General features: G+C 42.4%; 2 protein-coding genes across 4 annotated transcripts; both read left to right on the top strand.

Moving 5' to 3' along the window:
• The first annotated feature begins 684 nt into the window (after positions 1-684).
• LOC115144737 (pro-adrenomedullin-like) lies at positions 685-6,056 on the top strand. The gene is made up of 4 exons (XM_029685781.2): positions 685-784; positions 1,221-1,480; positions 1,635-1,748; positions 1,897-6,056. The coding sequence occupies exons 2-4, from the start codon at positions 1,233-1,235 to the stop codon at positions 2,189-2,191; spliced, it is 657 nt and encodes a 218-aa protein (XP_029541641.1). The 5' UTR covers positions 685-784; positions 1,221-1,232; the 3' UTR covers positions 2,192-6,056.
• Positions 6,057-13,732: 7,676 nt separating this feature from the next.
• Positions 13,733-19,520, top strand: LOC115144735 (palmitoyltransferase ZDHHC7-like). 3 transcript variants are annotated; one of them, XM_029685777.2, is made up of 8 exons: positions 13,733-13,874; positions 14,528-14,628; positions 14,854-15,159; positions 15,498-15,622; positions 15,852-15,948; positions 16,394-16,475; positions 16,929-17,059; positions 17,685-19,520. In XM_029685777.2, exons 3-8 carry the CDS (start codon positions 14,860-14,862, stop codon positions 17,862-17,864), a joined length of 915 nt encoding a protein of 304 aa, XP_029541637.1. In that variant the 5' UTR covers positions 13,733-13,874; positions 14,528-14,628; positions 14,854-14,859; the 3' UTR covers positions 17,865-19,520. The 3 variants fall into 3 exon arrangements, with proteins under 3 accessions (XP_029541637.1, XP_029541638.1, XP_029541639.1); XM_029685778.2 differs by having other exon boundaries at positions 14,528-14,632; XM_029685779.2 differs by having other exon boundaries at positions 16,929-17,067; positions 17,685-17,793.
• The last annotated feature ends 363 nt before the right edge of the window (positions 19,521-19,883 follow it).

Below are 19,883 nucleotides of genomic sequence, written 5' to 3'. Positions count from 1 at the left end.
ACATCTGGGTCACTAGGCAAGCCACTCCTAAATACCACCTGGGCAGCGCAGGTGAAAAATCTTCCCTCTAACGAGACGCAACCAGCACAGGTGTAACACATTCTGGCTAACGAGGTGACATCAACCGTGAACCCTACGTGCTAATGGGCTACACGTGCCAAAGTCCAACCTCAAAACATAAATGGAAAAACCAAAGCCTGTAACTCTGCTTCTTGATATGCCACTCCTGTCAGGTCATCTTGGCAAAGGAGAAAAGCTTACTAACAGGGATGTAAAGAAATTTGTGCACAAAATTTGAGATAAATAAGATTTTTGTGCTTATGGAACATTTCTGGGATCTGTTATTTCAGCTCATGAAACATCGGACCAACACTTTACATGTTGTGTTTATATTTTTGTTCACCGAAGAATCCTAATCCATAGATTAGGGCCTAAGGAATTTATTTCAATTGACTGATTTCCTTAAATTAACTGTTACTCAGTAGAATCATTGAATGTTGCGTTTCTATTGCTGTTCTGTAATAGCTTTGCTACATTACAGGGTTCACAGTCTGTTGGAGAGGATGAGTACAATAAAAGTTGTCACATAGACAAGCCCCTCCCACATTGACTGTCAATAAGGTATAAGTCCCTCCCACCCACCCCTATAAAGCCTCTCACGTTGACTGTGTACACTCTGACAAATAGGTAACTACAGCCTCAGAAAAAGCACCCACCCAGGAGTAACTGGAGAGATCTATGCAACTGGCAGCCTCCCAGTGAAGTGAATTGTTTTGAGCCTGAGGTAAGTGAAATCTGCCATTTGAATTTGAGAATGTATATTTTCTTTCTGACTTGTATCAGATCATTTTGGTTTTCTCTGAAGTCAAGGCAGGAATGTAGGGAGTGCTATCTTTGTTTTCTGTCTGTCTGCAGCAGTGCAATTTTCTTATTATATTGTTATTACAGAAGAAGACTGAAGGAGATGACTCATCACTCTCATCCATGTAGAATGTATGGTATTCCTGAGCACAGAGAAATTAGCCAATACTCAAAACTGTTTTTGTCCAGATATTATATTGGCCAAATTAATGACCAGGGACTGAAGAAGGTCAGAGTTCACATAACTGGCTTTTTGGACCATCTTTTATGTAAGCATGGTATAATCCAGGTATCACAAGGTCTCACAAGTAGATGAGACTATCTAAATATAAATCATTTTTTTTCATTCTTATTCGCAGGCTCCAGCCAATATGAAAGTGCATCTTCAAACCATCATCTGCGGGTGTGTTCTAGCCACAGTTCTACCGCTGGTGAAGGGCACAGTTCTACCGCTGGTGAAGGGCACAGTTCTACCGCTGGTGAAGGGCACAGTTCTACCGCTGGTGAAGGGCACAGTTCTACCGCTGGTGAAGGGCACAGTTCTACCGCTGGTGAAGGGCACAGTTCTACCGCTGGTCAAAGGCACCAAAGTTGACCTCAACTCCAACATGAAAAAGAGGTAACCTGATTGACGAATGACGAACGGTGGCCACCGTCTAATTCTATAGAGTGTACAAGATTATTGGATAGGATGTGTGTTCTGTCTTTGATGTGTCTAGGAGGAAGTATGTTATTTCTGCATTATGCCTTTTCTTCTTCTTCTTCTGTGGTAGATTTAGAGTCTGGTTACAGAGCCGCACAAGAGAAGATTTCTCTGCAGTGAACTCAGGGATCCTCAGTGGACCAGGGCAGAGAGAGGAGACAGACCCCTCAGTATTTCATTCCAGGTGTTATTTCAATAATGGTCACTCTGGTGTATATAAAAAAAATGTTTTTTACTAATATAAAAAGGTCACATTTGAATGGTTTTTGGTCAAGTTCATTTCAGTCAATCTTTAGAAATCTCTATCTCATTTTGATCTCTTTCTCTTCCAGGTCCAGAAGATCCATTGTGACCTCAGTGAAAAGACCAGGCTGTTCTCTGGGAACATGCAGCCTGCATGACCTGGCCCATCGGCTACACATCCTCAACAACAAGTTAAAAGTCAACAGAGCCCCGGAGGACAAGATCAGCTCACAGGGTTACGGTCGCCGCCGCCGCAGGTCGCCACAGTCACTCCCACAGCGCTACGCAACGCTAAGTCTCCAAGCAGGCAGAGTGAGACTGAACTGCAGCAGAGAGTGCAGCCAAGGACTCCACCTACAGGCCATCCCTCTCAGACAAACTTGAGACGGGCAGAGAACAGGAAGAGGAGTGTCGATCTAGCGAATATCAAGCACTTTTTTTAATGTTTGGGGCTGGCTGAGATATTACTGAGGTCCTATTCCTGAGCATTCCTTTCCTGCGTGTGGAAAAGGATGGACAAGGTCAATGGAGCAGGAAACAATTTTCACGCCACTGGATGGAAGATAGAGGGGCGCAAGAAGGTGTGTGTGTGGGTGTGGGGTCTAAAATAGGTGTGTGTGTGTGTGTGTGTGTGTGTGTGTGTGTGTGTGTGTGTGTATTCCTGTTGCAGTGACTTCTGCACTCTCAGAGCTGTGGAACTTGACACACTTCTGTCTCTTTCCCAGCTCAGAAGACATTCTCTCACCCCTGTGGCAGCATAGAAAGAGTGGCTTGGTTGAACACTGTTGCTCCAAACCACACCACTGCACTAGGGCTAGGACTAGAGCTTAACCTCTAGACTAGATTGGGGACTAGAGTTTAACCCTGAGACCAGACTGGGGCTTGGACTAGAGGTTAATCCTTAAACTAGACCAGACTGGGACTAGAGGTTAATCCCTAGACCAGATTGGGGCTGGGACTAGTTGTTAATCCTTAGACTAGGCTGGGACTAGAGCTTAACCCTTGGACTAGACTGGGGCTGGGACTAGAGCTTAACCCCTAGACCAGACTGGGACTAGAGCTTAACCCTTGGACTAGACTGGGGCTGGGACTAGAGCTTAACCCTTGGACTAGACTGGGGCTGGGACTAGATCTTAACCCCTAGACCAGACTGGGACTAGAGCTTAACCCTTGGACTAGACTGGGGCTGGGACTAGAGCTTAACCCCTAGACCAGACTGGGGCTGGGACTAGAGCTTAACCCTTGGACTAGACTGGGGTTGGGACTAGAGTTTAACCCCTAGACTAGACTGGGGCTGGGACTAGAGTTTAACCCCTAGACCAGACTGGGGCTGGGACTAGAGCTTAACCCTTGGACTAGGCTGGGACTAGAGCTGGGCCAGGAGCCTAGCAGGAGACGAGGAGGACATATAACATGCTCTTGACTGACTAATTTCACACATACCACCAATATCAGTTCAAAACAATATCAATGGTGGTGAGAGACACTGTAACATAAATATTTGGTCAATGTATTATGTATTGTGTACTCATAAAGGATTATCTACTTGAACTTGAGTTTATGTATATAGAGATAAGTGCAATGTATATACACAGCTAATTGTTACCAAGTGTTGATTTTTCAGTGTAACATTTCTAGTGTTGATTCAGGTGTTAACACTTACAGAGTGACTTTAACTTAATTACCAGTGTTAAAACAAAACCACACCCTTCATTATCATATTTCCCAGCATGCTCTATTGCAGGATGAATTTTTTAGAATTGTTTGTTTCAATATCTATGTTTTTGCATGTACATTGATTGATTTAATTCATCTTAAGCTACTCAAATATACATTTGTCTAAACTAATCAAATCTGTTACTTGGACTTTTTGTTCACCCATTACTGAAATGGTGGTTCCAGGTAATATGGTTTACGTCAGCGATTTAAAACTAGGTTTGCCCAAGAGGCTGTAGTTGGTCTTCAACGGGGCCACTGAAAATTGGTTCTATCAGCAAAAAATGTATTATCCCTTTTTTCAGGATCCTGTCTGTCAAAGATCATTTGTAAAAATCCAAATAACTTCACAGATCTTTATTGTAAAGGGTTTAAACACTGTTTCCCATGCTCGTTCAATGAACCATAAACAAGTAATGAACATGCACCTGTAGAACGGTCGTTAAGACACTAACAGCTTACAGACGGTAGGCAATTAAGGTCGCAGTTATGAAAACTTAGGACACTAAAGAAGCCTTTCTACTGACTCTGAAAAACACCAAAATAAATATGTCCAGGGTCCCTGCTCATCTGAGTGAACGTGCCTTAGGCATGCTGCAAGGAGGCATGAGGACTGCAGATGTGGCCAGGGCAATAAATTGCAATGTTTGTACTGTGAGACGGCTAAGACAGATCTACAGGGAGACAGGACGGACAGTTGATCGTCCTCGCAGTGGCAGACCATATGTAACAACACCTGCACAGGATTGGTACATCTGAACATCACACCTGCGGGACAGGTACAGGATGGCAACAACAACTGTCTGAGTTACACCAGGAACGCACAATCCCTCCATCAGTGCTCAGACTGTCCGCAATAGGCTGAGAGATGCTGGACTGAAGGCTTGTAGGCACATCACCGGCACAAACCCACCATCGCTGGACCACACAGGACTGGCAAAAAGTGCTCTCCTCTGATGAGTCGCGGTTTTGTCTCACCAGGGGTGATGGTCGGATTCGCATTTATCATCGAAGGAATGAGCATTACACCGAGGCCTGTACTCTGGAGCAGGATCGATTTGGAGGTGGAGGGTCCGTCATGGTCTGGGGGCGGTGTGTCACAGCATCATCTGACTGAGCATGTTGTCATTGCAGGAAATCTCAACACTGCGTTACAAGGAAGACATCCTTCTCCCTCATGTGGTACCCTTCCTGCAGGCTCATCCTGACATGACTCTCCACAGCATGCCAATGCCACCAACCATACTGCTCGTTCTGTGCTTGATTTCCTGCAAGACAGGAATGTCAATGTTCTGCCATGGCTAGCAAAGAGCCAAGATCTCAATCCCATTGAGCATGTCTGGGACCTGTTGGATCAGAGGGTGAGGGCTTGGGCCATTCCCCCCAGAAATGTCTGGGAATTTGCAGGTGCCTTGGTGGAAGAGTGGGGTAAAATCTCACAGCAAGAACTGGCAATTCTGGTGTAGTCCATGAGGAGGAGATGCGCTGCAAGTAATTAATGCAGCTGGTGGCCACACCAGATACTAACTGTTACTTTTGACCCCACCTTAGTTCAGGGACACATTATTCCATTACTGTTACTCAGATGTCTGTAGAACTTGTTCAGTTTATGTCTCAGTTGTTGAATCTTGTTATGTTCATACAAATATTTACACATAAAAATAAATGCAGTTGACAGTGAGAGGAGTTTTTTATACACAAAAGTATGTGGCGCCCTTTCAAATTAGTAGATTAGCCTTTTCAGCCACACCCATTGCTGACAGGTGTATAAAATCTAGCACATTTCCATGCAATCTCCATTGACAAATAATGGCAGTAGAATGACCTTACTGAAGAGATCAGTTACATTCAACATGTCACCGTCATAGAATGCCACATTTACTACAAGTCAGTTCGTCAAATGTATGTCCTTCTAGAGCTGCCCTGGTCAACTGTAAGTGCTGTGATTGTGAAGTGGAAACCTCTAGGAGCAACAACGGCTCAGCTGCGAAGCGGTAAGCCACACAAGCTCACAGAACGGGACTGTCGAGTGCTGAAGCGGGTAACGCGTAGAAATCGTCGGTCCTCGGCTGCAACACTCACTACTGACTTCCAAACTGCCTCTGGAAGCAACGTCAGCACAAGAGCTGTTCGTTAGGAGCTTCATGAAATGGGTTTCCGTGGCCAAGCAGCCACAAACAAGCCAAAGATCAGCATGCGCAATGCCAAGCGTTGGATGGAGTGGTGTAAAGCTCTCCGCCATTGGACTCTGGAGCAGTGGAAACACGTTCCCTGGAGGGATCAATCACGCTTCACCATCTGGGAGTCCGACGGACGAATCTGGAATGAAACATTTGACGAGCTGGTGTCCACATACTTTTGGTCATGTAGTGTAGCTGGCTAGCTCATTTGGAAAATTTCAGTTGAAACTTTACAGGGTGAGGTCTGGGTATATTTCAATAAATTTATACATATATATGCAATGTTCATACATCATTACTATCAATAAAGTCAAGAAGTTTGTATCAATTTCCTGTTTGATGTATGACATGACACCTGCATCGGAGTTTTGGGCAACCATTCCCCAGCTTTGTTCCATGCTGGCTTAAGACCAAGCTAGCCAGTTACTAGCAGTGGTGTAAAGTACTTAAGTAAAATTACTTTAAAGTACTTCTTAAGTTGTTTTTTTGAGATATCTGTACTTTACTTTACTATGTATATTTTTTACTACTTTTACTTTTACTTCACTACATTCCTTTAAGAAAATATTGTACTTTTTACTCCATACATTGTCTTTGACACCCAAAAGTACTTATTACATTTTGAATGCTCAGCAGAACAGGAAAATAGTCATTCACGCACTTATCAACCAACCATCCCTGGTCATCCCTATTGCCTCTGATCAGGTGGGCTCACTAAACTATCAACCAAACATCCCTGGTCATCCCTACTGCCTCTGATCTGGTGGACTCACTAAACTATCAACCAAACATTTTTGATTTTTTTTTCACCTTTTTTTAGCCAGGTAGGCTGGTTCTCATTTGCAACTGCGACCTGCCCAGATAAAGCAACGCAGTTCAACACATACAACAACACAGCGTTACACGTGGAATAATCAAACATACAATCAATAATACAGTAGAACAATCTATAAACAGCATGTGCAAATGAGGTAGGATAAGAGAGGTAAAGGCAATAAATAGGCCATGGTGGCGAAGTAATTACAATATAGCAATTAAACACTGGAATGGTAGGATGTGCAGAAGATGCATGTGCAAGTAGAGATACTGGGGTGCAAAGGAGCAAGATAAATAAATAAATACAGTATGGGGATGAAGTAGATTGGATGGGTTATTTACAGATGAGCTATATACAGGTGCAGTGATCTGTGGGCTGCTCTGACAGCTGGTGCTTAAAGCTAGTGAGGGAGGTAAGAGTCTTCAGCTTCAGAGATTTTTGCAGGTCGTTCCAGTCATTGGCAGCACAGAACTGGAAGGAGAGGCGGCCAAAGGAAGAATTGGATTTGGGCGTGACCAGTGAGATATACCTGCTGGAGAGCGTGCTTCAGGTGGGTGCTGCTATGGTGACCAGTGAGCAGAGATAAGGCGGGGTTTACCTAGCAGAGACTTGTTGATGACCTGGAGCCAGTGGGTTTGGCGACGAGTTTGAAGCGAGGGCCAGCCAACGAGAGCATACAGGTCGCAGTGGTGGGTAGTATATGGGGCTTTGGTGACTAAACGGATGGCACTGTGATAGACTGCATCCAATTTGTTGAGTAGAGTGTTGGAGGCTATTTTGTAAATGACATCGCCAAAGTCGAGGATCAGTAGGATGGTCAGTTTCACGAGGGTATGTTTGGCAGCATGAGTGAAGGATGCTTGGTTGCGAAATAGGAAGCCGATTCTAGATTTCATTTTGGATTGGAGATGTTTAATGTCTGAGAGTCTGAAAGGAGAATTTACAGTCTAACCAGACACCTAGTTATTTGTAGTTGTCCACATATTTTAAGTCAGAACCGTCCAGAGTAGTGATGCTGGACGGGCAGGCAGGTGCAGGCAGCGAACGGTTGAAGAGCATGCATTTAGTTTTACTTGCATTTAAGAGCAGTTGGAGGCACAGTTAACACAGTGTCCAAAGGGCCAGAAGTATACAGAATGGTGTCGTCTGCGTAGAGGTGGATCAAAGAATCACCAGCAGCGAGAGCGACATCATTGATGTCCCTAGTGCCTCTGATCTGGTGGACTCACTAAACTATCAACCAACCATCCCTGGTCATCCCTACTGCCTCTGATCTGGTGGACTCAGTAAACACACATGCTTTTTTTGCAGTGGTGTAAAGTACTTAAGTAATAATACTTTAAAGTACTATTTAAGTAGTTTTTTTGGTTATCTGTACTTTACTATTTATGTTTTTGACTACTTGTACTTTTACTTCACTACATTCCTAAGAAAAGTATGTACTTTTTACTGTCACGACTTGTGCAGAAGTTGTTCGGGCGACATTTGGCGATCGACGTCACCGGCTTTCTAGCCATCACCGCTCCATTTTTCATATATCCCTTTGTTTAGTCTTGTTTTCATACACACCTGGTTTTCATTTCCCCAATCAATCTACTTGTATTTAACCCTATGTTTCCCATTATGTTTTGTGTGTAATTGTTTTCATGACAAGTGATGTTCGTTAAGCGCTTTACTTTATTGTTCCGTTTTTTGAGGGTGTTTGTTTTTGTTGTGCTCCCGGTTTGGAACTATAATAAAGTGTGTTTTATTTAATCATACTCTGCTCTCCTGCACCTGACTTCACCTTCATACACAGCCTGACATTTACTCCATACATTTTCCCTGACACCCAAAACTACTAGTTACAATTTGAATGCGTAGCAGTACAGTAAAAAAAAAGAAAGAAGAAGGTACAATTCACACACTCAAGAGAACATCCCTGGTCATCCATACTGCCTTTGATTTGGTGGACTCACTTAGCAAACATGTAAATTATGTCTGAGTGTTGGAGTGTGGGCCTGGTTGTCAAAAAAAGTAATAAAAAAGGAAATTGTGCCATCTGGTTTGCTAAATGTAAGGAATATGATGTAGAGCATTTCCTTTTACTCAAGTTTTACACTTCAGTACATTTAAAATCTGACACTCAAGTAGTATTTTACTGGATTACTTTTTCTTGAGTCTTTTTATATTAAGGTATCTTTACTTTTACTCAAGTATGACAATTGAGTACTTTTTACACCTCTGGTTACTAGATAACACCAGACAGATGAAAGGGGAAACATATATGTATCTTTGCCTTGGATGAATAGAGGAAACTTCTAATCATATTTGCTGACTCGCTGCAGTCAAATTTTGACACTAGAATACTAGCTACCTAACTATGTAAAGCACGCCCCTCTGTGAACACACCTTCTGCGATGTTGGTTACGAGACAGTACTCATTTAAATTAGGCAAGAGAATAAGACACTACCATTGGTGTAATAAATTAGTGTTTTTGTGATGTCACAAAAAGCCCTTTACAATCCCGACTTCTGAATCCAAGTGTTTGAAATGGAAGAGGATATCAGTAACTTTATGATCAAACTTTATCAATGTAGAAGCAACAGTCATTTTTAATATTTTGGTAATTTTACTTAGATCTGATTTCATCAAATCCGGAAACAAAAAAGATTTTACTGACTGTGAGATGTGGTTGTATAGTTGAATGAACTGACTGTTAGTCACTCTGGATAAGAGTGTCTGCTAAATGAGCAGACACAATTGATAAACAATTGCAAAAAACACTGGGTATTTTTATTGGTTTTGTTTCGGGGGCGGAGCTCATTAGAATAATGCCCTGCATGTTTTGACTTCATATTCAAGCTGAAAATATAGACAATGCTACCAAATGAACAATTATATGACTTTAGGTTTATGGATATTATAACGTTGCTTAGCTTCACATAAAAATGATATGTGAAAATGTAGCTATTGGCACAAATAATTAAACTGCAGTAGTACAGTGCAGAACTGATGCAAAGCCTTTTTTGTCCTATAGCAATCCTAGTGAGAGCCTAAGTGAATACTGTATCTTATCATTAAAATTAAATACTTTAACACAACAGAATATGTATTTGATAAGGCCTTATTTTGAGGGCCTAGTTTTACCCTAATAGAGTGACCTGAAACTCATAGTTTACAGACCACCTCGGACCTGCAAGTCACACTAAGCAACCTTGCAAAGTGATGTTTAATTCCTGTTGGAATCCAGCCAGAGTTGGTATAGCCAACATTTGGAATTCTTATTCATGCCTGACCTGCATTCAGAATGACTACTGGGTTGGGGAGACTAAGACTACCTAAACCAGGGGTGTCAAACACTCCCCCCCCTATCGGACTCCCCCCTATCTGAGATAGCTACTGCAACCCTCGTCCTCCACATACAACACCCGTTCTGCCAGTCATTCTGTTAAAGGTCCCCAAAGCACACACATCCCTGGGTCGCTCCTTTTTTTCAGTTCGCTGCAGCTAGCGACTGGAACGAGCTGCAACAAACACTCAAACTGGACAGTTTTATCTCAACCTCAATCATGGACACCCTTACTGACAGTTGTGGCTGCTTTTTCGTGATGTATTGTTGTCTCTACCTTCTTGCCCTTTGTGCTGTTGTCTGCCCAATAATGTTGGTGCCATGTTTTATTTATTTATTTAATTCATTTTTTGGGGGGGGGGGGGGTCTTATTATATTTTTTTGTACCATGTTTTGTGCTGCTACCATGTTGGGCTGCTGCCATGTGTTGCTACCATCTTGTTGTTGTGTTGTGTTGCTACCATGCTGTGTTTTCATGTGTTGCTGCCAAGCTATGTTGTTGTCTTAGGTCTCTCTCTATGTAGAGTTGAAGTGTCTCTCTTGTCATGATGTGTGTTTTGTCATATATATATATATTTATTTTTAATGCCATCCCCCGTCCCAGCAGGAAGCCTTTTGCCTTTAAGTAGGCCGTCATTGTAAATAAGAATTTGTTCTTAACTGACTTGCCTAGTTAAATAAAGGTTCAATATTTTTTTTTGCAGGATTCGCGTGCGAGGAGGTCCAAACAGGCCAGCGGGGGATTTGAGTAAAAACTCAATATACTTTCAAATGAATTTTAAAAATCTAAACGGTGTAGAAATGATAATTGAACTATATTCATACAGTTTCTTGACTGTCCAGCTCACTACTAATCACTGTGCACAATCAATGGACCTACATTCATAGCGTTTACCCAGCTAGCACAGTGGATCTGAGCCGATTCCGGCTGAGAGTCGGGGCACCCAGCTGAGAGTCAGACTCGGCCGATGTCATGTGGCCCGAGTCTGGGCAGCCTTCTGCAGTATTACTTATGGCTAGGATGCGGGGATTGTGCCGTGGTGGAGATATTTGTGGGCTATACTCGGCCTTGTCTCAGGATGGTAGGTTGGTGGTTGAAGATATCCCTCTAGTGGTGTGGGGGCTGTGCTTTGGCAAAGTGGGTGGGGTTATATCCTTCCTGTTTGGCCCTGTCTGGGGGTATCATCGGATGGGGCCACAGTGTCTCCTGACCCCTCCTGTCTCAGCCTCCAGTATATATGCTGCAGTAGTTTGTGTCGGGGAGCTAGGGTCAGTTTGTTATATCTGGAGTACTTCTTCTGTCTTATCCGGTGTCCTGTGTGAATTTAAGTATGCTCTCTCTAATTCTCTTTCTCTCTTTCTTTCTCTCTCTCGGAGGACCTGAGCCCTAGGACCATGCCTCAGGACTACCTGGCATGATGACTCCTTGCTGTCCCCAGTTCACCTGGCCGTGCTGCTGCTCCAGTTTCAACTGTTCTGCCTGCGGCTATGGAATCCTGACCTGTTCACCGGACGTGTTACCTTTCCCAGGAGTGGTAGAGATACTCTTAATGATCGGCTATGAAAAGCCAACTGACATTTACTCCTGAGGTGCTGACTTGCTGCACCCTCGACAACTACTGTGATTATTATTATTTGACCATGCTGGACATTTATGAACATTTGAACATCTTGGCCATGTTCTGTTATAATCTCCACCCGGCACAGCCAGAAGAGGACTGGCCACCCCTCATAGCCTGGTTCCTCTCTAGGTTTCTTCCTAGGTTTTGGCCTTTCTAGGGAGTTTTTCCTAGCCACTGTGCTTCTACACCTGCATTGCTTGCTGTTTGGGGTTTTAGGCTGGGTTTCTGTACAGCACTTTGAGATATCAGCTGATGTACGAAGGACTATAGAAATACATTTGATTTGATTTGATTGATTCCGGTGTGAGTTATGTGTCCCAAATATATTACTTGGGGCTCGGGATGATTCCGGTGAGCGTTATCTGGCCCAAATGTAGTACCTGGGGTTCGGGCTGATTCCGGTGAGCGTTATCTGGCCCAAATGTATTACTTTCATTATTTCTTTATCTCCTCATTATTTCTGTGATCAAAAAATACAATTAACATTTAAATGAAATTCTTAAGTGTCCTGTGTAGTATTTTAGTATTTAAAACTTTGTTTAAGGCAATTGATAAGCATTAAAAACTCTGTGGGTGGAACTTCCCGAATGGCGCAGTGGTCTAAGACACTGCATCGCAGTGCAAACTGTGTTTTCAGACTTCCTGGCAGTTTGACATGAGACAAAAATTCAATGTTTCTGAAATGTTTTACATTTTTATCTGTGAAAAATATTTTGCGTGATGTTTTAGTCACTCAAAAGGATTTTACATGGGAATCAGAATGACTGTTTGGGACCTTTAACACAGTGGTTCATGTTTGTTTTTTTAAACAATCAGCTCTTGGAGACTGCTTTGATTGATTAAGAATATAGCTTTAAAAAAGAGTCCATATTTCTTACATAAGAACATCTGTACGAACAAAAATGTTGCCAGTTTAATTGGAACTTGGCTGGGTTGGGTAGGTTACTTTCAAAATGTAATCCATTACTCCCTAACCCTGGAATTTGGTCTAAGGAAAAGAGAGCAGCAGGAAGGGGGGTGAAGAACATTGTGTACTTTAAATCTTTCAGATGGAAACATGTGACAGACAGTGTGATTTTAGTCAGTCAGCATAGTTGATCAATTGACACAGAACAGTATGGTCACCACATGCCATTATATTGTGAATTATTTTTTTTTAAATTCTGGAATGAAAAATAATATAAAAACACAAACGGGAATTACTTTGCCTTTAAAATAATAACGTGGATGAAATGACGTTCCTGCTGGAAAAAAATATATACTTTTAGCGTTCGCTTTAGCCTGCCTTGTGTATCGTGTATCTTTTCTATCGATTCCATTGCGCTAGGCAAGTTCAATCAAGCCCAGCTAAAGTATTAGAAATTATGTTAAATGGTATTTGAACGAAGGTCGGATTTTTTAAACCTAGTTAGCACATAAGTTTGGGAGTACACTTACTAGCTTGGGAGTACACGTACAAGCACTTTAGTTAGCAAATAAGTGGCCTTCTGAGTATATGCTCTGAGGTTGCAAGATCTGGAGTTTGATTCCTGGCCGAGTCATGCAAGACTGTAAAAATAGGACTTTTGCGTTTCTGCTTGACTCTTAGCATTACAGAGGTAGACTGGGGGTAAGGTCCTGCGAAAGACAAGCGTTCTGTGTTCTGTCCAAGGGTTGCTACAGAAACAGGAGATCCAGCTCGTGCAAGGCTGCTTACTTTACTTGAGAGTGCATTGAAGGAAATAACACCATCTATGGTAGCTGTGTAGAGGAGCACTATTGTAACATAATCCATGTTTTTCGACCCACAAAATAATACTAGATCAAATTTAGAGATAAGGGGTATATTGTCTGGGAAAATAAGTCAAGGTATTGGCCTGAAACTGAATTTCCCTCGTGATATTATCACCTAATATTTTTAGAACAATGTTTTCCATAACAAAGGAATAATTAAGTTAAAGTTCCAGACGTTGTAACTAAATTATGTGAATGTATGTTAGAGCTATTTCAGGGCCTGTTTCAAAATGTGTTACTGCTTTATGCATTCTCACATTCTTACAGGAATGATCCTCCAAAATGTAAAGTGTTCTTTATTCATGGTTTCATATTGCACCTTGCTGAGTTTTCACAGGTACTGAGAATGCTATTTACATATTTTTTTGTCATTAAAAAAAAGGTCCGTTTTGCATGTTGTACAATAACTTATGATTAATTAAACTAAATAAGTAGCCAAATAATAATAAATAAATAAAATGATTATGAAAACATTTGACAGTTCTCAAAAAATGTATCCACACCGGAAATGCACCTCCCAAACATTGTTGTGTAGCTAGCTAACGTTAGCTTACTTGCCTTGAATGGGCTGTCATGAATGAAATTGAAGCCTTATTCCACCACCTTAGCAGGGAAACTATAAAGAAGGTAATAATGAAGTTTTCTAATATGTAACGTTAATAATGCTAGCTAATGCCTGTATCTGCTTACTAGACAGTTGTAGCTGTAGCCTTCATTTACGTTCCAGTCATTGGCTGTAGCTAGTGTCGCTGGCCAGCAGTGCTAACACTGCTAGCTAAGGTTTCTCAGCCCAAAGAGAGAATAATATTTACAACAATCGCCAGTTTACTGCTGTTAGGTGTCAATGGTTGCATGTACTTTTCTGGGGCACAGCCTATGAATAACGTCAACCACCACTGAGGACTAACAATGCTAATAGCTACCATGCTGCTATGTGGCTGACGCCAGCTAGCTAATTAACTATGTCGCTTGCAAGCTGCATAAGTTAAATTTAAAAAATAAAACATTTAGCAGAAGCTCTTATTCAAAGCGAATGCATACATTTTCGTACCGGTACCCCGTGGAAGTCGTACCCACAACCCTGGCGTTGCAAGCGCCATGCTCTACCAAATGAGCCATACGAACATTTTATGTTTAAAACTAAAGGGAGGTTCAAATAGTGTTCCTTCTGCTGTGCACACGGCATTGTTACTGGATGAGGAGGATAAGATATCGACCTCTGTTTTATGAATTTGGATTGTTGAAGTGTCACTAAACAGCCACCCTCTCTCCTGTTATAGCCAGGCTATTATGTGGCCTGATAAGTCAGGCCCTGGATGCTCTCGTCAGTAGTTCTGAAGATTGGATACAACAATGACATTATAAAGGACGCTAACAGAAAGTGAGTGAGTACACAATACGCCTAATTGGTCAAAGCTAGAGAAACAACAGTGGTTGTTCCTACACATTATTTTTGGTTCGGCTAGAAACATGGGCACAATGTATGGCTAAATAGCCTATATCCACAATTTGACCAAAGCCACTTTTATTTTAACAAACACTCTCTTTCCCTTTCAGTCTTTTATGTGCTTTCATATTCCCTCTTTCTCTCTGTCTTTTCCTGCAGGGCAGCATGTCTTCAGGTCACCGGCTGCGAGATGTAGAGCAACAGCACCCCCTGCTGGACGGAGAGGAGGCTGCAGTGGGTTCTGCAGCAGGGGAGGCGGAGCAGGTGTGGTTCATCCAGGACGGCTGTGGCATGGTCTGTGCCTTCATTACCTGGTTCCTAGTGCTCTACGCTGACTTTGTGGTCACCTTTGTCATGCTGCTTCCTTCCAAGAGCTTCTGGTACGCTGTGGTCAACGGCGTGGTCTTCAACTGCCTGGCCGTGCTGGCTCTCACCTCGCACCTACGCACCATGCTTACCGACCCGGTGAGTGAACCAACCGCCGCTGCAGGGTCGTGTTCGTTAGGACAAAAACGTAACAAAGGAGTGAAGATGCATTGTAATGTTGGGTGACTTGGAAAAGGGAGTGACTTTGAACGGAGTGCAAGACAGAGCATACAAGAAGTAAAAGAAGCAGTCAGAATGACGAAGGGTAAGTTTGAGGGCAGTCTGATGCTCCTGGGCACAGAATAGTAACAATGTGTTGTCCTATTAGCAGTGGAAGAGCTGACTTACTAGTAGTTTCCTTTACGTTTTGAATGAGTCTGTCCAAACATGTCATTCTGACTGTGTCCATTCTGTCCAACCATGTGTCTTGTTTACAGGGAGCTGTGCCCAAAGGCAACGCCACCAAGAAATACATGGAGAGCCTGAACCTGAAACCAGGAGAGGTCATCTATAAGTGTTCCAAATGCTACAGCATCAAACCTGAGAGAGCCCACCACTGCAGGTGAGGAGGGGACACTTCTGTTGCTTTTGAGTATTATTGTTATGCTTTATAGTATCTAAAGGGTTTTCCTGGCCTACTGTATCTTTTGGGTCCTGTTTGTTAGGCAAACTTTTGAAATGGAAAACAAAAAGGAATGTTTCTTATTGCAGAACTCCAGGTAGTCCTTCCCGGGTTTCAGCCCCCCCCCTCCCTGTTTGGTGCCTAATGATGTCGTTTCCCTCCCTTGTAGTATTTGTAAGCGCTGCATCCGTAAGATGGATCACCACTGTCCCTGGGTGAACAACTGCGTCGGCGAGAACAACCAGCGCTTCTTTGTCCTCTTCACTGTGAGTTCCGTCTCAGTTCCACCTTGTTGAAGGTCTTGTGCACAAGGGAAATACTGAAATGCATCTGTAGTACATCGGTCCAATTAATCAACGTCAATTAATCAGATTTTTTTTTTTTCTTGCATCGCTGACATCCCTATTTTGTACTGTTGTGTAGTTTTGCATGGAAGCAATTGGTTTGACAGAATGATTAGGGTTTCAACTTTATTTGTGGTGCCTTATCATAAAGGCCTGTAAACCACATTGGTGCTGCTGTGCTTTTAGCTCTGGCCAGATAGAAGTATGAAGATGTATTATTAGGATAGGTTGTGATTGTGTACACTGCTCGTCAATGTGCTTTTGTTGTAGCTTTATGCCTGTGTGCATTGTCAATGCACAATGAATTACTATGAATATTTTTACCATCAATACCAGGATTGGGTAATAGTTCCCTCTCTCTTTGCAGATGTATATAGCGATGATCTCCACCCATGCTCTCGCCCTGAGTGGGTACCAGTTTGTAACCTGCGTCAAGCTCCAGTGGAGTGGTGAGTATCATTATATGATTGCAGATGAGTTTTCTAAATATACTGTTCCCTGTTAAATATAACTACTTTGACCGTAGGGTGCCCTGTTTAAAAACAGCTACATTGACATCAATGTGCCCTGTTTTAAAGGCACAATCTGGATTTATTTATTTTTTTTACTCAATTGTGTGTTAACAAAGTCTTTGTTAACAATAATATACAGCTTCAAAACTATCATTTTAATCTTGTGGACTATCATTATTCGTTTCCATAGCTCCGTCTATGAATTTGAGAGGGGTTACATTTCTCCAGTCCCATCCCTCACCTTTATAGCAATCCAATTGGCAGAGCTGTCATTTGTTTATTTTTCAAATTAATTATTATAATTTCAAATGAAGGATTGCAGCTGCAAATACAACTACATTGAGGTCAGTGTTAATGTGATTATCCTGAATGGTGTTTCTGACACTCCAGAGTGCAGTGACTTTTCCCCCCCGGTGACGGTGATGCTGATGATCTTCCTCTGCCTGGAGGGCCTCCTCTTCCTCACCTTCACCGCTGTCATGTTTGGCACTCAGGTCCACTCCATCTGCAACGACGAGACGGTGAGGAGGTTAATATAACACTATATGCCACTTTCCAGACACTGTTGTAATCCTAAGCAACTTTCTACGCAATGAGTGGCTACATTTTCAGTTTGATTCCTGCGGGAATTGAACCCACAACCGTAGATATACAATGTACATTAGATGATTAAGAATTGTTTCCATGTTATACATCACATTCTCAGGTCCAATCCATCTGCAACAAGACGGCAAGGAGCCAAACCACATGGATAGAAAAATAATAGATAGACATTCAGTAGGGCAAAAGGCATTACAGAACCCCGTTCTACGTCGACTATTTCTATCAACAATGTAGAATGGATAAGATTATCTATTCTGCATGATTGGGATTTGTTTCTAAAGGTCCTGCGCCTCTGAACAAGCACGTGACCGTGGTAGTGAAGTCCCAGTGAGGGAAATGGGGCTTATTTGCATATGAGTCATCAGCCTCCTTCAGAAAACCTGTTGATAATGTATGGAAGAAGAAACCTAGCTGGGGTGACATTGATGAGACTAGTGACCGAGGCTAATTTACCGTTGTGGTTATTTGACCTCATTCGCTCTGCTTTATTGAATTCTCACCTGGTGTTGATGTTTACCCCCTCTGTGTGTGTTTTTACCACAGGAGATTGAGCGTCTGAAGAACGAGAAGCCCACGTGGGAGAGGCAGGTTCGCTGGGAGGGCATGAGGAGCGTGTTTGGAGGCAAGCCGTCACTGCTGTGGATCAACCCGTTTGCCGGGCTCCGATTGCGCCGGCTACTCGCCACACGCTCCCGGAAAGCTGGCCCTGAGTTCTCTGTCTGACCTCTCACCTTATCAGCAGTTTCTTACTGTACTGTCTGAGACAATCTGTAGAACCTGACTCAGGAGCTGGCTTTGACACCAGGGTCCTGTTCATTTCAGGCACCAAACGGAAGAAAACGGACTCAAACAGGGAAGGTCCAATAAGAAACGCAATTTTTTTTGTTTTCTGTTGCAAAATGTTTTCCATCGTGTGCCCTAATGAACACAACCCAGCTACAAGGAAGACTCAAGTTCTATCCAACAGCATGGACAATGGTGCTTCTGAACATCACGTCTGTATAGGTGGCATGGCTCAGGACTCAAGACTATTGAGAGACTCATCGAAACCTGTTGAAAGATCAAATGAAGGTGTGCTGTAGTCCTTAAACAGACAAACACTACATATTGCACAGTTACAGGAAGCCTACAGGGAGGAGGATTCACTTCATCTGTTTATTTATTGACTTCTTTTTAAAGACACTCATTGTTGTGTTCTTCTCTTCCTGTCACTCTGGGGGTGTGTGAGTGAGTAAAGCCTGATTTATACCTTACCTACAGTACATGCACAATGCAAGAACCCAATTGGCTACTCAAGATGGCGATGTCGTGTACTGGTCTGCTTACAAATTGCTGGAGTGCACACTTCTGCGTATTTTGTCTTACGCAACTAGCAGGACCGCCATTTTGCGTCACTAATTGTAATTCTTGAATCCTATGTATAAAATGAGGCTTAAGTGTCCCTACCTGACAGTAGCTAGCTGTACCTCTGGAAAAATGATGTACTAGAATTGGTGTTAACCACTATATATCCATTAATTAAACATTTTAGAAAACATTTTATGAAAATATTGCTGGATATATTGCTTGAGAATCATGTTGTTTTTGCCTAAATGTCAGTTTACATTCTCTGTATTGCATTTTTTTTACACCTTAAAAATACATGTTTACTGCTTGTAGGAGTTAGATGAGTTGGGGTGGGGATGGAGGAGTATGAAATATGAATAATTAATGGTTGCCAGCAAGATTATAGAGAAATACTAGAATCAGCAGTTTGGATTCTGCATGAGGCAATCGCATCAACTTTTAGTAATGTGTCTGACAAATTTGCTGTGACGTGGACAAGGAACTTGTTTCATTAGCCAAAAGTTAGCATTGAACCCTTGGTCATGGTTATTTTAATGGGAAGTATGCTATGATAATTTAACTGTGCTCTGATTAAAGGTACACTTAGCGATGCACAAAGGAAACCGCAATATCGGTCCAATTTCCACAACTAACGGCATTGAAGCTCAAGGCTAAACTTCTTTGCTGTTTTGTTCCTGTAGCTACCACGTTGTAGCATCGTGAAGAACACCCGTGGTGTTCTACATACTCTGTGACTTCCTCACAAGTATTCTACTGCAGTACACTCCCCTATGTATACCGGGGACTCTCCTGTCACGCTGATTGTATGATTCTGAAATTCTGAGCAAGTCTGATTAACCATTATAATCTTTTTTTATTTGACATGAAAATGTTTTGAAGACGTGATGGACTGGATAAAGGAATGTATTAGGACTGAGTTTTTAAAATATTTTTTATGTTTTGTTTGGAGATGTTATGTACTTCTGTTTTGAAACCTTACAGTTTTTTCGCAGCTACATTTACTGTGCTCCCATTAAATCAACTTCATTTCTACCTCCTAAAATCCAGATCTATTTGTCCATATTACTGACTAGATAAGAGTGGGAGCCCACTATGCAGCACTTGGAACTGGTGGATGATTTGATGTGCACAGAAGGCTGTATGTGAAGTACTGGTCCCAATTCCCTCCCTTCACCTTGGCTGTAAACCCTTTAATGTTTGCAGATCTGTAAGTTAGAAGCAATATGGTGGAAGCTTCACCTCTACACTGCTGATCCCTATCCAGACTAGGCTACCTGGGGCGGCAGGTGGTGGTTAGAGCGTTGGGGGAAAAAATCTGTTGTTCTGCCCCTGACCAAGGCAGTTTAACCCACTGTCTCTAGGCCATCATTGAAAATAATAATTGGTTCTTAACTG

Source organism: Oncorhynchus nerka, linkage group LG17 (genome assembly GCF_034236695.1).
Source record: "Oncorhynchus nerka isolate Pitt River linkage group LG17, Oner_Uvic_2.0, whole genome shotgun sequence".
Lineage (NCBI taxonomy): Eukaryota > Metazoa > Chordata > Actinopteri > Salmoniformes > Salmonidae > Oncorhynchus > Oncorhynchus nerka.
The sequence above is the reverse complement of the archived record's forward strand: the minus strand, read 5'-3'. Positions and strand labels throughout refer to the sequence as shown.

Coding starts and splice junctions, on each gene's coding strand:
- LOC115144737 (XM_029685781.2), top strand. CDS start 1,233: ATGAAAGTGCATCTTCAAACCATCATCTGCGGGTGTGTTCTAGCCACA. Junction 1,481..1,634: donor AACTCCAACATGAAAAAGAG/GTAACCTGATTG, acceptor CTTCTGTGGTAG/ATTTAGAGTCTGGTTACAGA. Junction 1,749..1,896: donor CCCTCAGTATTTCATTCCAG/GTGTTATTTCAA, acceptor TTTCTCTTCCAG/GTCCAGAAGATCCATTGTGA.
- LOC115144735 (XM_029685777.2), top strand. CDS start 14,860: ATGTCTTCAGGTCACCGGCTGCGAGATGTAGAGCAACAGCACCCCCTG. Junction 15,949..16,393: donor GCTTCTTTGTCCTCTTCACT/GTGAGTTCCGTC, acceptor CTCTCTTTGCAG/ATGTATATAGCGATGATCTC. Junction 16,476..16,928: donor CGTCAAGCTCCAGTGGAGTG/GTGAGTATCATT, acceptor CTGACACTCCAG/AGTGCAGTGACTTTTCCCCC.